We start from the raw sequence: 14,932 nt of genomic DNA, 5'->3' as shown, positions 1-14,932 counted from the left end.
ATCTGGTTATAAGATTAACTGGAGTAAGTCTGAGGCCATGCCGATATCTAAATCATGTTACTCACATACAGTGTCTCAATTTGGCTTCAGATGGGTTCCTATCGGAATGAAATATTTAGGGGTTAAACTTACTTCAGATTTGGACAAAATTGTCACACTAAATTATGAGCCATTACTGAATATGATAAAAAATAATTTGGAAAAGTGGGGTGCGCTGAAACTGTCTCTATGGGGTAAGGTGAATGTTATCAAAATGGTGGTTGCTCCCCAGTTTAATTATATTTCAACAATGCTTCCACTAAATATCCCAGACAAGATTTTTAAAGAGTATGACAAAATTATTAGAGATTTTCTTTGGGAAAAAAAGAAGCCTAGAATCAAACTGAGTAAAATGTGGACGCCTAGAGATAGAGGTGGCCTTGGCTTACCGGATATGAGGACATACAATACATCCTTTGAAATAGCTAAACTGTCCAAACACTGGAGCGGGTTAAATCCAGACTTAGACTGGGTAATCATCGAGAGAAATCTGTCTTCACCATTCCGCCCAATTGCCGTTCTGTCACAGTCAGTGAGGAAGGAGCCCAATTTGAATCCTATAATTTCACACTCAAGGAGTGTATGGGGTAAAATTCATAAAGCATATAAATTGCCACATTATAAACAATTATACTCTTCACTTTGGAATAATCCTAAAATATGTATTGGGAAGACAAAGATACATTGGAAAAAATGGCAGACAGCAGGGGTTAATACTATTGGTGATTTATTTGAGAATGGGGATTTTATAACTTATTCAAATTTAAAAGAGAAATATGACCTTGGAAATGATGGTACATTCTGGAAATATTTACAAATGAGACACTGTCTCGGTAGTACATTCGATGCTGGTGAAAATTCACTTGCTAGATATTTAGAATTGCCACATGAATGTCATACTGCATCTGTTTTTTATAAAATGTCAAAACAACTGCTGGGGGATACATGTGACGGTCTCAAACTGATTTGGCAGAAGGATTTGGGTATTGATATTGAAGACGATCATTGGAAGAGAATTATAGCAAATGTAGGAAGTGGGATCAGAGAAGCAAGAGGGAAATTTATTCAGTATAAAATAATTCATAGATATTATTTTACACCGACTAGATTACTTAAAATGGGGATAGCAGATAACAATACATGTTGGAAATGTAATGAAGAGGTTGGCACGTATATGCATATGATATGGGATTGCCGCATGGTGTATCCATTCTGGTGTACAGTTTTAAAATATTTGGAGAAATGGGTGGGACTCACTCTGTCCCCACAACCGCGGCTCTGCCTATTGGGGGACAGGGCAGCGGTTCCTGGGATAAATAACAACGAATTCACTATTGTGAAAGTTGGACTTGTTACAGCTGCCAGAATACTGCTGCGGAATTGGAAGACCCCTAGGACACCTGGGCTTAAAGAGTGGAATGAGGAAATGATTAAGATTACATCATACGAATATATGTTGGGTAGAGTGAATGGAGAAAAAAAGATGAAGGACACATGGGACAGATTTTGGATATATATGAACCTTCTCTGATATTGGGACAGCATTTATTTTGTATTTTGATATTATTTTGTATTTTATTTTTTGGAATGGCTGTATTGTTGTTTTATGCTGTATGCTGATTTGTACCACTGGAGTTACATTTTGTATCATATTGAAAAACAAATAAAAATTTGAATTACAAAACATATTTTTGCTTGGTGCATGTGATAACAACTGAAACCCTATTTCAAAAATTGTGAAACAAGCAGATGTACAAGCTCACAACGTGTCACAACGTGTCACGTTACGAGCTTGTACATCTGCTATGTTCACTCATTCTTAGAAAAAAAACTAAATAGAATCTTTTTGATTTCTCAACATTTCTAAATTTGTTTTGAAAAAACTAAAACTTTTTAAAGCTCTGAAAAATCATATTTTTTATATTTCGAAAATCTTTTGAAATATATTTTTTGTAAGAAATATTTTTTTGTCACGACCCATAAAAATGGGCCCCACTCCCGACCCTTTGTTTGGTACACTGACACTGCTCTAGAGAGGGTCCGTGCATGTGTCTGTCTGTCTGTCCAGTCCACGGCTAATCTCGCAAACTACTGGACTGATCAACGCCAAATATCTTGAGCACACTGCCAGCAGGCCATCGAAGTAAATAAATGACAATTTTTCACGTTATATACTTTTCTAAATATTTACTGTCATCAACATGACGTGCAAGATCCACAGAAGCCACAACCTTATTAGACCCTGTCTTGTTTAAAGAAAATCATTTCTAAAAAATTATCAGAGAGAGGGAAAGACATGCAACACTGGTCTTGGGCCATATTTGAACTCAGGACTTATGTGGTCAGGTGTGTGTACTACAGTGGTGTGTTCTACCTGCAGAAAATGTTCGTGGCCAAGCGTAGCCCTCTACTAACCATTTCAACCATTGAAACCCGCTAGCGTATCTCCACGACCACGAGCATGTCGTGCAGGGAATGATTATCGTATCCCTCAGAAAAAACCTAGAACACACCACTGGTGTACTAATACGACTGAGTCATCATGTCACCCTGAGACAGTTCTCCTTTTGACCCATTTTTACACCACAGTCAAACAGATCTTGGTTGGTGTTCTCTGCAGCAGAAACTGTTTAATAAATATCATGAAGGGTTTGAGGTAGTCGTGTAATTTACACATGTTTAGAGCATCAACAATTCAACGTTGCAAGGTGAGGAGAAACCCTTACAACTTGTGTTAGTGGACAGAGCTTGACTGTCACACTGAAATAAAACAAAACAAAAACCTTGAGAAGAAAAAAAGACTACAATTACACCCCCCGACACAAAAAACCTACATAAGATTTTTTAAATGAATGGATTATTAAAATCTCAGGGTATAGCACATAAATTGGCACTTTTTAATCCTTCAGAATCAGCTCAGCTGACTGACAACTGATCAAAATGACACCTTTCATCATCATAGGTTATAATAGAATTGTATTGGCCTACTGTATAAGCTTTCATAAACAAAAACTGACATATCCATCTATCAGATCATTGTAACTAAACCAGAAAAAAAGTATATGCATATAAAATGTTATTTGAAAAGAAAATGTTTACACTGGCACGACTATTCAAATATTCAAAAATTATAACTCATCCCTAGTTTGATCAAGTTGGAAGCTATTGAATGGTGACTGGAAATGCATTCAAATTACTGCTCTGTCCTCAATTCTTTATGGCTCCATTAAGGCCCTGGGGAGCCTATCCTATGTGGAGGACATCAAATTTTCAGCAGTATGCCACTATATCTGTGGGAAAGCCACAGTAGAAGACCGTGCCGTGCCCTGAGCTTCCCCTCTCTTATCACAAAATGGCCTAAAGGTGAGTTGATGCACTTAGATGCATTTGGGAACATGGATGAAAACAGCAGGGTGTTAGCTTGCACTGTACAAGGTCCAGGCCTGTTACGCTGCGGTGCTCCCCTGGTTATTCAGCGTCTATCGCTGTCCACATCTCCCTGGGCTCTGTTACACGACTACTGGGACTCAGAGAGACGGGGCTGGTGTGGGGGGTGGAGGGGGGGGGGCACAGGTAGCAGATATCTGTAACAGAGCCCACCTGCTTTGCTTAAGTGTGTGTGCGTGTGTGTATTGTGTGTGTTTGTATTGTGTCTTGCATGACAGCGGCCCAAGGGAACAGTCTATTCTTACTACTCTCACATGCAGAGAACAGTATAGGCGGCCCTGCTTCGTGGAGGCTTTTGTAGGGTTTAGCGCGCTTATCGTGCAAAAGATCACACACACACACACACACACACACACACACACACACACACACACACACACACACACACACACACACACACACACACACACACACACACACACACACACACACACACACACACACACACACACACACACACACACACACACACACACACACACACACACACACACTTTAGCAGACGCTTTTATCCAAAGCGACTTACAATAAGTGCATTCAACATAGGTAGGGAACGAAACTACTAATCACCAGAAGTCTTAAAGGGACTACACCATGAATTTTAACCTTTTCTTCTTTTTTGTGTGTTTTTGGTCTCCCCTACCTCTCTTCTATCCTCAAAAATACCCCAGTTTGAACACTCAGGCTTTCACAGCAAATCTGGGGTTTTCTGTAAATTGGTCTAAAAACAGGCCAAACTGATTTGGTCCCCCTGCCTACGTCACGTCAGGGAACAATTCCTCCCGTTTTACAGTTCCAACCAGAAAAAACAAACAAAAAATCTTTAAAAACATTTTTTTTTTTTTTTACTTTTTCCACACAGAACCAGGAGATAACATGCATACAAACTGGCTCAATAGCGCCCCGTGCCAAACAGGACAATGTGGTATTGCAGGTGAAAGTACTTTATAAGCCAGAGAGAAGTTAGTTGGAATGAGTATATCTGAGGCTTGATTTAGGCTCAAACCTTTTGAAAAACGTTTGAGGGACATAAACAATATGATATTAAATATTATTATTTTATTTTTAATTCATGGTGTAGTCCCTTTAAGTGCATTTTCTGCTAAAACAGGCAACTAAGAGCATACCTAGCGCTAAGGTAAAAGCGCAATATATCAGCTACCTACTTTCATAAACAGATGAGACAAATGGCAAAATCAAATGAGCAAGAGCTAAAACAAATAAGTGTCGACTAAACAAGATCCAATAAAACAATACAACTATAAAACAAGAGTTCGTACAACTAGTTAACAACAAGTAGGCAAGGCAAAGAGGAAGGGTAGTGTTTCCTGAAGAGGTGGGTTTTCAGCCTGCGGCGAAAGATGGGCAGTGACTCTGCTGTCCTGACATCAGTGGGGAGTTCATTCCACCACTGTGGGGCCAGAACAGAAAAAAATCGTGACCGTGTAGATCGGCCAGAAGGACCCTTGAGCGACGAGGCAATCAGTCGCCCCAAGGTGGCAGACCGAAGTGGTCGGGCAGGGGTGTAAGCATCGACCATAGCCCGGAGGTAAGAAGGAGCTGTTCCTTTCACTGCCCTATAGGCTGCCTGTCACTACACCTTGGGAAAACTGAATCCATTCTCTTTGGGACCAAACATTCCCTCAGTAAGATGAAGGTTAATGACTTCAAGGTCAAAGTCGATGACACAATCATCTCTAGCAAAGAAGAGATTACCTATTTGGGATGTATTCTTGACAAATACCTGACAAGAGAAAGCATGGCAACAAAGGTGGTCAAAAGAGTAAACCAGAGAACCAGATTTATGGGCAGAGTTTCCTCTTTTGTCAACCCTCAGGCCCTCAGGACCCTCTCAGGGGCCCTGATTCAGCCCCTTTTTGACTATGCTTGCTCCTCTTGGTACTCCAACACCTCAGTGTCACTGAAGACTAAGCTTCAAACCTCCCAAAACAAACTGATTCAACTACTTCTCGGACTGGGGCCCATGACCCACCTCTCTCCCACTCACTTTGCCAGCCTAAGCTGGCTCAGGGTGGAAGACAGGGTTAAACAACTAAAAATGGGACTGGTCTTCAATATTGTAAATGCAGATTTGCCCGAAATGCCCCCTATACCCGCTTATCTGTCTAAATACCTCCAAAAAGTTAGTGACACCCACAGTCACGAAACTAGAGGGAGCGTAAACAACAATCTGGTACCACCCACCCATAAAACAAACATGGGCAAATTTTTCATGCTGCTTTTTTTTGTACATAGTGGTATTTTTTCTCTGTATTTTATGTTGATTTGAACTGTTTGGTTGCTACTATATATGTCTATGAAATTAATTCAAGGACCCCAACGGAAACAAGTCTTTTTTGGTCGGACCTTTTAGACAAAAGTATTATAAATGTAACTGTGTTGTTTTACATTCTTTTGCCTAATAAAATTTTCAATCAATCAATCAATTTCAATCAAGGCTAGCACCAGGGTTTTACACACACACACACACACACACACACACACACACACACACACACACACACACACACACACACACACACACACACACACACACACACACACACACACACACACACACACACACACACACACACACACACACACACACACACACACACACACACACACACACACACACACACACACACACACACACACACACACACACACACACGTATAGTATAGGTTACACTCCAAACACTGACATTGGCTTGCACGTGCCATCTAGAATTTACCTCAAAAAGGATAATTTGCCTCAAGGGCTGGTGTGAGGATGTGAATGTGTGTTAAACCCTGTGTTGAAATATAGCATTGTGGTTAACTCAAACAATGTCATTCACACAGGGTGGTATGGCGTAAGCGATGTCATGTCATTCACCAACAAGATCTCATTATGAACGGATACTAATGGCACAGGGTGGTATAGCAGTTCAAACTATGAAGCAGAGGCTCTGCATCATTTGCAAGGCACTTTCCTAGGAGGGTAATTTTATTAGGAAATATGGCCACTGATGGCATAACCAAGATCATTCGTCTATCAACATTTATTTTGACAATATTTTGATCATCCGTTTCACTAAGGAGAATTTAACCTGGCTTTGAGGAAGGTTACCGTCTGTGAAACAATAGACAATATAAAAAATCACAGTGGCTGTGACGCCTAATAGTAAGGCTGCAAAACTCTAAGGTACAGTAAGCACAGGGTAGGTATCTATGTGGATGATGATGGGAGTGGGTGTGTGGTGTCACTTCTTCAGAACAGCAAGGAGAAGAGAAACCCCAAAAAAGGTCAGAAGGGGGAGGAGAGGCCAACGGAGGAGGACAGAGATGACGGGAGGGAGAGAAAGACAGCAAGGAGTTGAAAAACCGCTTGCTGTGTTGTGAAACCACAAGGGGCTTTCCTGTCGCCACTGTCAATATCTTCTGCAGACCTGCCCCTTTGTTCTGTCTGACATGCTTGAAAAACTGCAAAGCTGTGTGAAGTTGGATGTAGTCTGTGTTTTTCAAACTAGATGCGTCTCTGCTGTACTTAACATTAGTGCCGGATAATAGGAGTTTTCGATCTTCACTATAATAGAATCAAGAATCAAGAATTTTAAGAAAACCTACAGTGTACTTGAATTTCGTATGTTCATTTTGTACTTTATTACCTTATTTTACCACCATTTTATGATCTAAATTAATTACAGATTAATTGAATACTCAACAATACAAATAATCAATTAATTGATTGTAAAAAATACCCATTAGTTGCAGCCATAGGTGCCCTAAGTCCGTGTTCATAGCCACCTACTGTACTTAGCTAGGGGATCCAATGACGCTTATCGCTATGGATACCATTCAATCCACATGCATCACAGACGCCCCATGGATACTTCTTCTTCCATGCCTGACACGGAAGCACAGCATTGCTCTGAATAGCAATGTCCTCTCTATACTTTATTTTCTATGGTGTAGGACTGCAACCATTGATTATCTTCTTAGCGATTATTCTATTGATTACTATTAAATCGGATAATGAAGAAGCACGTTTTTTTGTGGAATTCTTTTAATACAGCTTTCAGTTAACATCACTTCAATAACAGTAACTGAAAAGACTAATGTGCCATCAGTGTTTCATTGAGGGCACCATTACATGATCAACAGATGTAACCTGTACCAAGCTATATTTTCCTTTAAGGAAACACATGAATAATAATTCCATTCGAGCAGTGATTGAAGTATGTGAAACTCAACTCAACATTAAAATAAATGATAACATATACGTAATTTAGTACAACAGGGCCCAGGTTAGGGGAAAAAACGTAGCAAGAAAGCACGAAAGCTCGAAAGCCAGAGACTGAGCACTTTGACCACAGGTTCACGCTTGCAGCAGCAGGACTGTGTGTGAATATACACTGCTGCTGCCTGATTGTCTGCTCGGCAGTATTCACTCTCAACCTGAATACAAGTTTAATAATGCAGGTGGCGATATATTCTCTATTTGGACATTATAGCTATAATAGCGTACAGTATATATGGGACTTTCAGTCCCACGTATAAAATCATTAAAAAGAAAAGAGTCATAATTTAAAAAAGATTCTGACCGGCCCAAAAATATTTCCGAAGGGCCAATTTCGGCCTGCGGACCACCAGTTGCCGACCCCTGCAGTGAAGCTTACAAACTCTTCCAATTGAAGTTTTCATGTGCTGTATGAATTTGTTTTCCATGGAAATAATCTCAGCTCAATCCCAGACAACAAATATACAGTATTTCATGTTAGTAACTATAGCCTACTAAAAACATGCATATTTATTTTAGAGACTTCAACTGCATGAGAGAAATACTTTGAGTGACCTGAATGAATCTACAATATACTTAAAGTTTTAATATATACAATATAGGTACCGTTTTGGTACATTTCTGCAAATAGAGAAAATATATTTTGCATTGCTGTCAATCTTTTCGGTGTGGGAGACACATCTCAAATAGATTACTTATAAAATCTGAACAAATTCAAAAATTTTAAAAAACAGATTTGGTCCACAATCCCAGTTCATAATTTCCTTTTCTTTGATCAGTATGGCTCTGTGTGATAGTGTCCTAATCACACACTCAAACTGAAGAGCCTTGTTGGTTGACACATGGCTGTTAAAATGCATTACGTCTTATTAGCTCCAATGAGCTGGGGCAAATGAGGACACCGCCCAGCGAGAGTTTACAGAACATCGCTGAACTCAAGGCTCTCCAGTGCCCTGATGACATATTAGAGGACCATAATCATAGAGAGGGCTTGTCGCACATCTCCTATATCCAATGTAAACACAACCCAGTGTAAATACAAGCCTGACCGTAGAAACCTGACTCTATGCACTGCACTCAGCTCTGACCGGCCAGCAGACAGCCCTATTGTAGGTGGAGGAGTGGAGACAGACAGACAGACAGACAGGCAAAACAGGGGGAAGAGACACAGAGGTCCGTCAAGCAGTTCCAGGCTTATGCTTTTGTTCCAAACTGCATTGACTGACAGCTGCCCCGATCCAACTGGAGCATCTACTACTGTATACAACCTTCCATGCTTTTCCAGTGGTAACAAGAGACACCAAAACACACCAGCCTAGTTCAACCTCCTCCTCCTCCTCCGCTGTTTGCACGTCATTTGATTTTCTTGCTCAACAGGCCACACTGAGAATGCGTGGGCGGGAAGGCTAAATTTAGCCTCCCTGCCAGAGAGATGTACACAACAAGGGCTCTGCACTTATTCCCATTATCCAGGGAACAACCTCAGCAGACCACAGAGATTGTTATGATGCCTGTTTGAATGCATCAGCCCCTTGTGAAAGAGATGGACAAATGAACTTAAGACAGTTCCATGAAGTCTCCAAAAATAGCACCGTGCAAATTGTTTGATGAGACAAAAACATTAAACATTAGGAGTTGTGCTGGAAAGATTAGAAAAACATTCAACATTTTAAAAACACTGAGTTTAACATGATACTAACAGCCTGGTTATTGAAAAAATCGATAGTTGTTTTTTTAGTTGAAGCATCTGAGAGTCAGGAAGTTTGGGATTTTGAAATTACTGTTTTTTTTTAAAGGTCCATGTTGGGAAACATTTTTTGTGCTAAAAATCTTATCTTTAATGCCAACTTTCTTACAGAATATATATATATATATATATATATATATATATATATATATATATATATATATATATATATATATATATATATATATATATATATATATGTTTTCCCTGACTTAAAACGAATGTGCCATCAGCCATTAGCTGTTCAAACAGGTCAAACTAGTACCAAGCTATATCCCTTCAGGGAATTCATCTAACCATAAATCACGCATTGCGTGCAAGTTTGTGTATCTGTCCTTCGCGTATCTCGAGAAACCGTTGGACTGATCAACTGCAAACTTGGAGGACCCGAGGGAGTGCGGTGCCCGGCATGAAGTCATTCGGATTAGCAGCCGATTCGACCAATATGCCAATATATAGGCATATATGGAGATCTGGTTAACCAGAATTGCAGATCTAACTGATATACCCATATATGGGGTTATACTTATGACATCAGGGAACTCCATATATGGGAATAGGCAGACACAGAGATCTCCATACTGTGTATGGGCATAAAGACAGACGGACAGGTACAACAGGTATTGCATAACCAGGTGGGGGGATGCATTCCCAACTTGCAAAGCTCCCGTTGGGCACCGGTCTAGTCCAACTATAAATTACGCAAATCTCTGCGTGCGAGTGTGTGTGTCTGTCCTTCGCATATCTTCAGAACCGCCATACCATACTTCAAGTTGAGTGCGGTGCCCTGTGTGACGTCGTCGGATGAGCGTTTGTCCAGAACCAACGATCAAACCAATATGTCTGTATATGGGCTGTTATGGCAATATTGTACTGTCAAATACTGATGTATCATTTATGATTGTATGGGTGCTATCATTTCATTATTCCATTCTATCTGTAATTATTTAGAAGGTGTCCCTTTTGTTAAAGGGATCATAAACACCTGGGCCTGGCTTGGGAGAGAGAGGTATGAAGACACTGAGAAAAGATGTGAGAGTGACTTCTTTTAGGAGAGCTTGGGAGCAAGTGACACGACACTGAATGTTAGCTCAGGGTGCAGGCCCTCTGGGGCTTTAGAGACAGGACATTCAAGAGAAACAGGCTTGTTTTAGATTCCACAACTAAACGTATTTCTTATCAGCTTCACCTCAACTGGATATATTCTTTTTCCATAACAGGGCACATATGGAGATCCAGTTGTCCAGAACCACCGATCCGACCGATATGGCATCAGTATTATGGGCATATACTGATGATGACATCAGGTATTTCCATATATGGGTATAAAAAGGGACATGGACAGACAGGTACATAGATCTCCATTTATGGGCATAAAGGGGACACACGCAGACAGACACAACACAACGGGTACACGACCCGCATTGCGTGTACAACTAGGTGTGGCATACATTTCCAATTTGCATCGTTCCTGAGTAGGCCAGAATATGTCTAGTAAATCATAATTTCATTCACTACAAAGGTTCATCTTCACCTTATTTGTACCTCACCTGTGCCCCTTTTTCTAGAAAAAATAATGTTATAGCCCTCCTTTTAAATGTATATAGATAGATAGATAGATAGATAGATTTACTTTTTGATAGATTGATAGATAGACTGAAACTTTTGAGACGTGATAGCAATAATTTATTCTGTGACATTTCACAACCAAATAAACAACTACTATTTGTTGTTGAGTTAAGTGTAGCTGGCTACCATTTAGACAATTACAGGAGGTTTGATTTATCCCTGACAAATGCTTTATTGTTACTAATGAACAAGCCATGAAATAAAATAGTTTGTAATAGTTTTTCCACCAGAAGAGCCGCTTTTAGTTTTTTCTTTCTTTGGTGTGGTACAGGAAGTTTGGCATTTATGTCAAGACAGGTCTGGATTTCTATTGCACCACTTGACTAAAAGTTGTAGTAATAAAATATTAAAATATGATTATAGTTTATTACTGCATAACTGCTGTGTTTGGTTCATATACACAAGAAAAAGGGTGTTGATACAATTTGTCCATTATCATCTCTTTCCCCACGCTGTCCTTTCTTGTCATTGTATTACCTACAGTGGTAAGTACATTAGTACAAAGTACATTTACTCAAGTACTGTACTTAAGTAAAATTTTTAGGTATTTTTTTACTGGAGTATTTCCAATTTTCAGTACTTTTACTTCCACTCCTCTATACCTGAGAGGCAAATACTGTACTTTTACTCCACTACAATCATTTGAAAACTTTAGTTACTTTGTAGATTTTGTTTATTTTTTACAAAACATACATTGACCACTTTCAGGTTTCAGCCCTTACACATTTTGGTCATTTGAAAATAGCAGATCTACAAGCTCACATTGCCTCACGATGCATAATGAAAATACTTTCTACTTTTGGTACTTCAAGTACATTATGATACCAATACTTTTGTACTTTTACTCAAGTAAATTTTGAATTCCGGACTTTTACTTGTAACAGAGTAAGTCTACATTGCAGTATTGATACTTTTACTTCAGTAAAAGAAAAGTACTTTTTCCACCACTGTCTCTTAGACTTTACCCACGCTGTCTTTTCTTGTCATTGTATTATTACCTCCAAAGTGCGTATCTCCTGCTGGGTGAGGTCGTTGGACGCAGCGCACTTGGTCCTGAGTCCTGTCAGACTGGAGATGGAAATGTCGATCATGTTCTGGATGAGTTCACACTGGTGTAGAGCCTCTTCTTCCACAGCATGTCCACCACGACTGTCACCAGTGTCTTCTTCACTGCGCTGGACCATCGTAGTGCCTCCTTTACCTGCTCGCGGCACACTATCCATTCCTCGACATTGGCACGGCTTGAATCTTAAACATTAAAACAGAGAGAGAGGAGAAGGACGATACAAATGTTTCCACTAAGTTAACGTCAGGGTTTGTGACAAATTCATGCTTCCGTCTCCTCCTCAGCGTGTCGCCTGAAGGTCTGCAGTGAGCCAGTCAAGGAGTTCCGTGTTGTGTGTGTGTTGCCTTACTTACTACGTACGGACACTCACACTTACTAGAAGTTTGACAGCGACAGCCAGCTGAGTATCAAGGATGCTACTGCGGACGCTCGGGTGCGCTGCATTGTGGGAGATGTAGTGCAACTTTGCCTCGGGGTTTTTGGCAGTTAAAACACCTGTCATTTTGATTGTTTAAGTTACAGTGATGGAAGAAGTGCTCACATGTTTTACTTCAGTGAAAGTATCAATACTGCAATGTAGAAATACGCTGTTACAAGTAAAATTCCAGTATTCAAAATGTACTTGAATAAAAGTACAAATACTTTTGGTACAATAAGTATTTGTACCAAAAGTAAAAGTAGTCACTGTGCAGAATGTCCCCACTCCCCAAGTTCAATTTGTATACAAATATTTTGAAAATAGCAGATCTACAAGAAGTGGTTAATGTATGTGATGTGTTGTAATAATAATCAAAATCTACAAAGTAGCTACAGTAGCCTAGTAACTAAAGGTTTCAAATAATTGCTGTGGAGTAAAAGCACAATATTTGCCTTTGAGAGTGTAGTAGAAGTAAAAGTACTGAAAATTTGAAATACTCCAGTAGTGTAAAAAATACAGCGTTTCTACAGCATTGCTTTGCCATGGCAGACTATCCTAGCCTAACCTAGCCTGACCTAACCTTCATCTCAGGACTGTTTTCTGGTCAAGGCGCCTCATTTATTTCACAACCTGCTGTTTAAAGTTAAAGATGTTGTGTTGTAAGTGATTTTACACACACACACACACACACACACACACACACACACACACACACACACACACACACACACACACACACACACACACACACACACACACACACACACACACACACACACACACACACACACACATTACATTACATTACAGTCATTTAGCAGACGCTTTTATCCAAAGCGACTTACAATAAGTGCATTCAACATAGCCGGTAGGGAACAAAACTACTAATCACCAGAAGTATTAAGTGCATTCTCTTCTAAAACAAGCAACTAAGAGTATACTTAGCGCTAAAGTAAAAGTGCAATATATCAGCTACCTACTTTCATAAACAGATGAGACACAATAGGAGAATGAAATGAGCAAGAGCTAAAACAAGATCCAATAAAATAAAACAAGAGTTCGTACAACTAGTTAACAACAAGTAGGCAAGGTGAAGAGGAAGGATAGTGTTTCCTGAAGAGGTGGGCTTTCAGCCTGTGGCGAAAGATGGGCAGTGACTCTGCTGTCCTGACCTCAGTGGGGAGTTCATTTCACCACTGTGGGGCCAGAACAGAAAAAAGTCGTGACCGTGTAGATCGGCCAGAAGGACCACTGAGCGACGAGGCAACCAGTCGGCCCTTGGCGGCAGACCGAAGTGGTCGGGTAGGGGTGTAAGCATCGACCATAGCCCGGAGGTAAGAAGGAGCTGTTCCTTTCACTGCCCTATAGGCTAGCACCAGGGTTTTAAACTGGATGCGAGTCGCTACGGGGAGCCAGTGTAGAGAACGATAGTTGTGTGGGAGAACTTGGGGCGGTTGAACACCAGACGAGCCGCAGCTTTCTGAACAAGCTCCAGAGGTCTGATGGCAGACGCCGGGGCACCATTAAGGAGGGAGTTGCAGTAGTCCAGGCGGGAGATGACAAGAGCCTGGATGAGCACCTGGGCTGCCTTCTCTGTGAGGAAGGGGCGAATCCTCCTGATGTTGTAGAGGAGGAATCTGCAGGACCGTGTCACCGATGCGATGTTTGCCGAGAACGACAGTTGGTCGTCCAAGGTCACACCCAGATTCCTCGCAGTCCGAGTTGACCACCACAGCACCACAGCATTATCAATGGTGATGGCCATGTCTCGAATGACAGGATCAGCTGGGTGTCATCGGCATAGCAGTGGTAGGAAAAGTCATGGGAGTGGATAACAGCACCAAGAGATGTAGTGTAGAGAGAGAAAAGAAGAGGACCCAGAACGGAGTCTTGGGGAACCCCAGTAGTGAGCCTGTGAGGTTCTGACACAGATCCTCTCAGCATCACCTGGTAGGAGGAGGACAGCACGTTCAAGAGTTTTAGATAGGAAGGATAGAAGTGTCTGTTACACGCACGCACGCACACACACGCACGCACGCACGCACGCACGCACGCACGCACGCACGCACGCACGCACGCACGCACGCACGCACGCACGCACGCACGCACGCACACACACACACACACACACACACACACACACACACACACACACACACACACACACACACACAATTGCTTTAGCAGAGTTTCTGTTCCATAACAGGGGTCTCTCCATTTTTACAGCTTTTAGTAAACAGAAATTTTCAGGTAGGGACACCGATTTTATCCAATCAGGAGAGAGAATTCATACAACATAAC

General features: G+C 40.9%; 1 protein-coding gene across 2 annotated transcripts in view; it reads right to left on the bottom strand.

Moving 5' to 3' along the window:
* Positions 1 to 12,567, bottom strand: part of LOC308085344 (kinase suppressor of Ras 1-like) — a 48,872-nt gene extending 36,305 nt beyond the window's left edge. For both annotated transcript variants that reach the window (XM_080428466.1, XM_080428467.1), the window contains exon 1: positions 12,146 to 12,567. In XM_080428466.1, the coding sequence (XP_080284592.1) occupies positions 12,146 to 12,370 (225 nt within the window). In that variant the 5' untranslated portion in view covers positions 12,371 to 12,567. The remainder of the gene's footprint in view (positions 1 to 12,145) is intronic.
* Between the last annotated feature and the right edge of the window lie 2,365 nt (positions 12,568 to 14,932).

This window comes from Gymnoscopelus braueri (assembly GCF_963280865.1).
Source record: "Gymnoscopelus braueri genome assembly, chromosome: 5".
Taxonomy (NCBI): domain Eukaryota; kingdom Metazoa; phylum Chordata; class Actinopteri; order Myctophiformes; family Myctophidae; genus Gymnoscopelus; species Gymnoscopelus braueri.
This window is presented reverse-complemented; position numbering and strand designations above follow the sequence as displayed.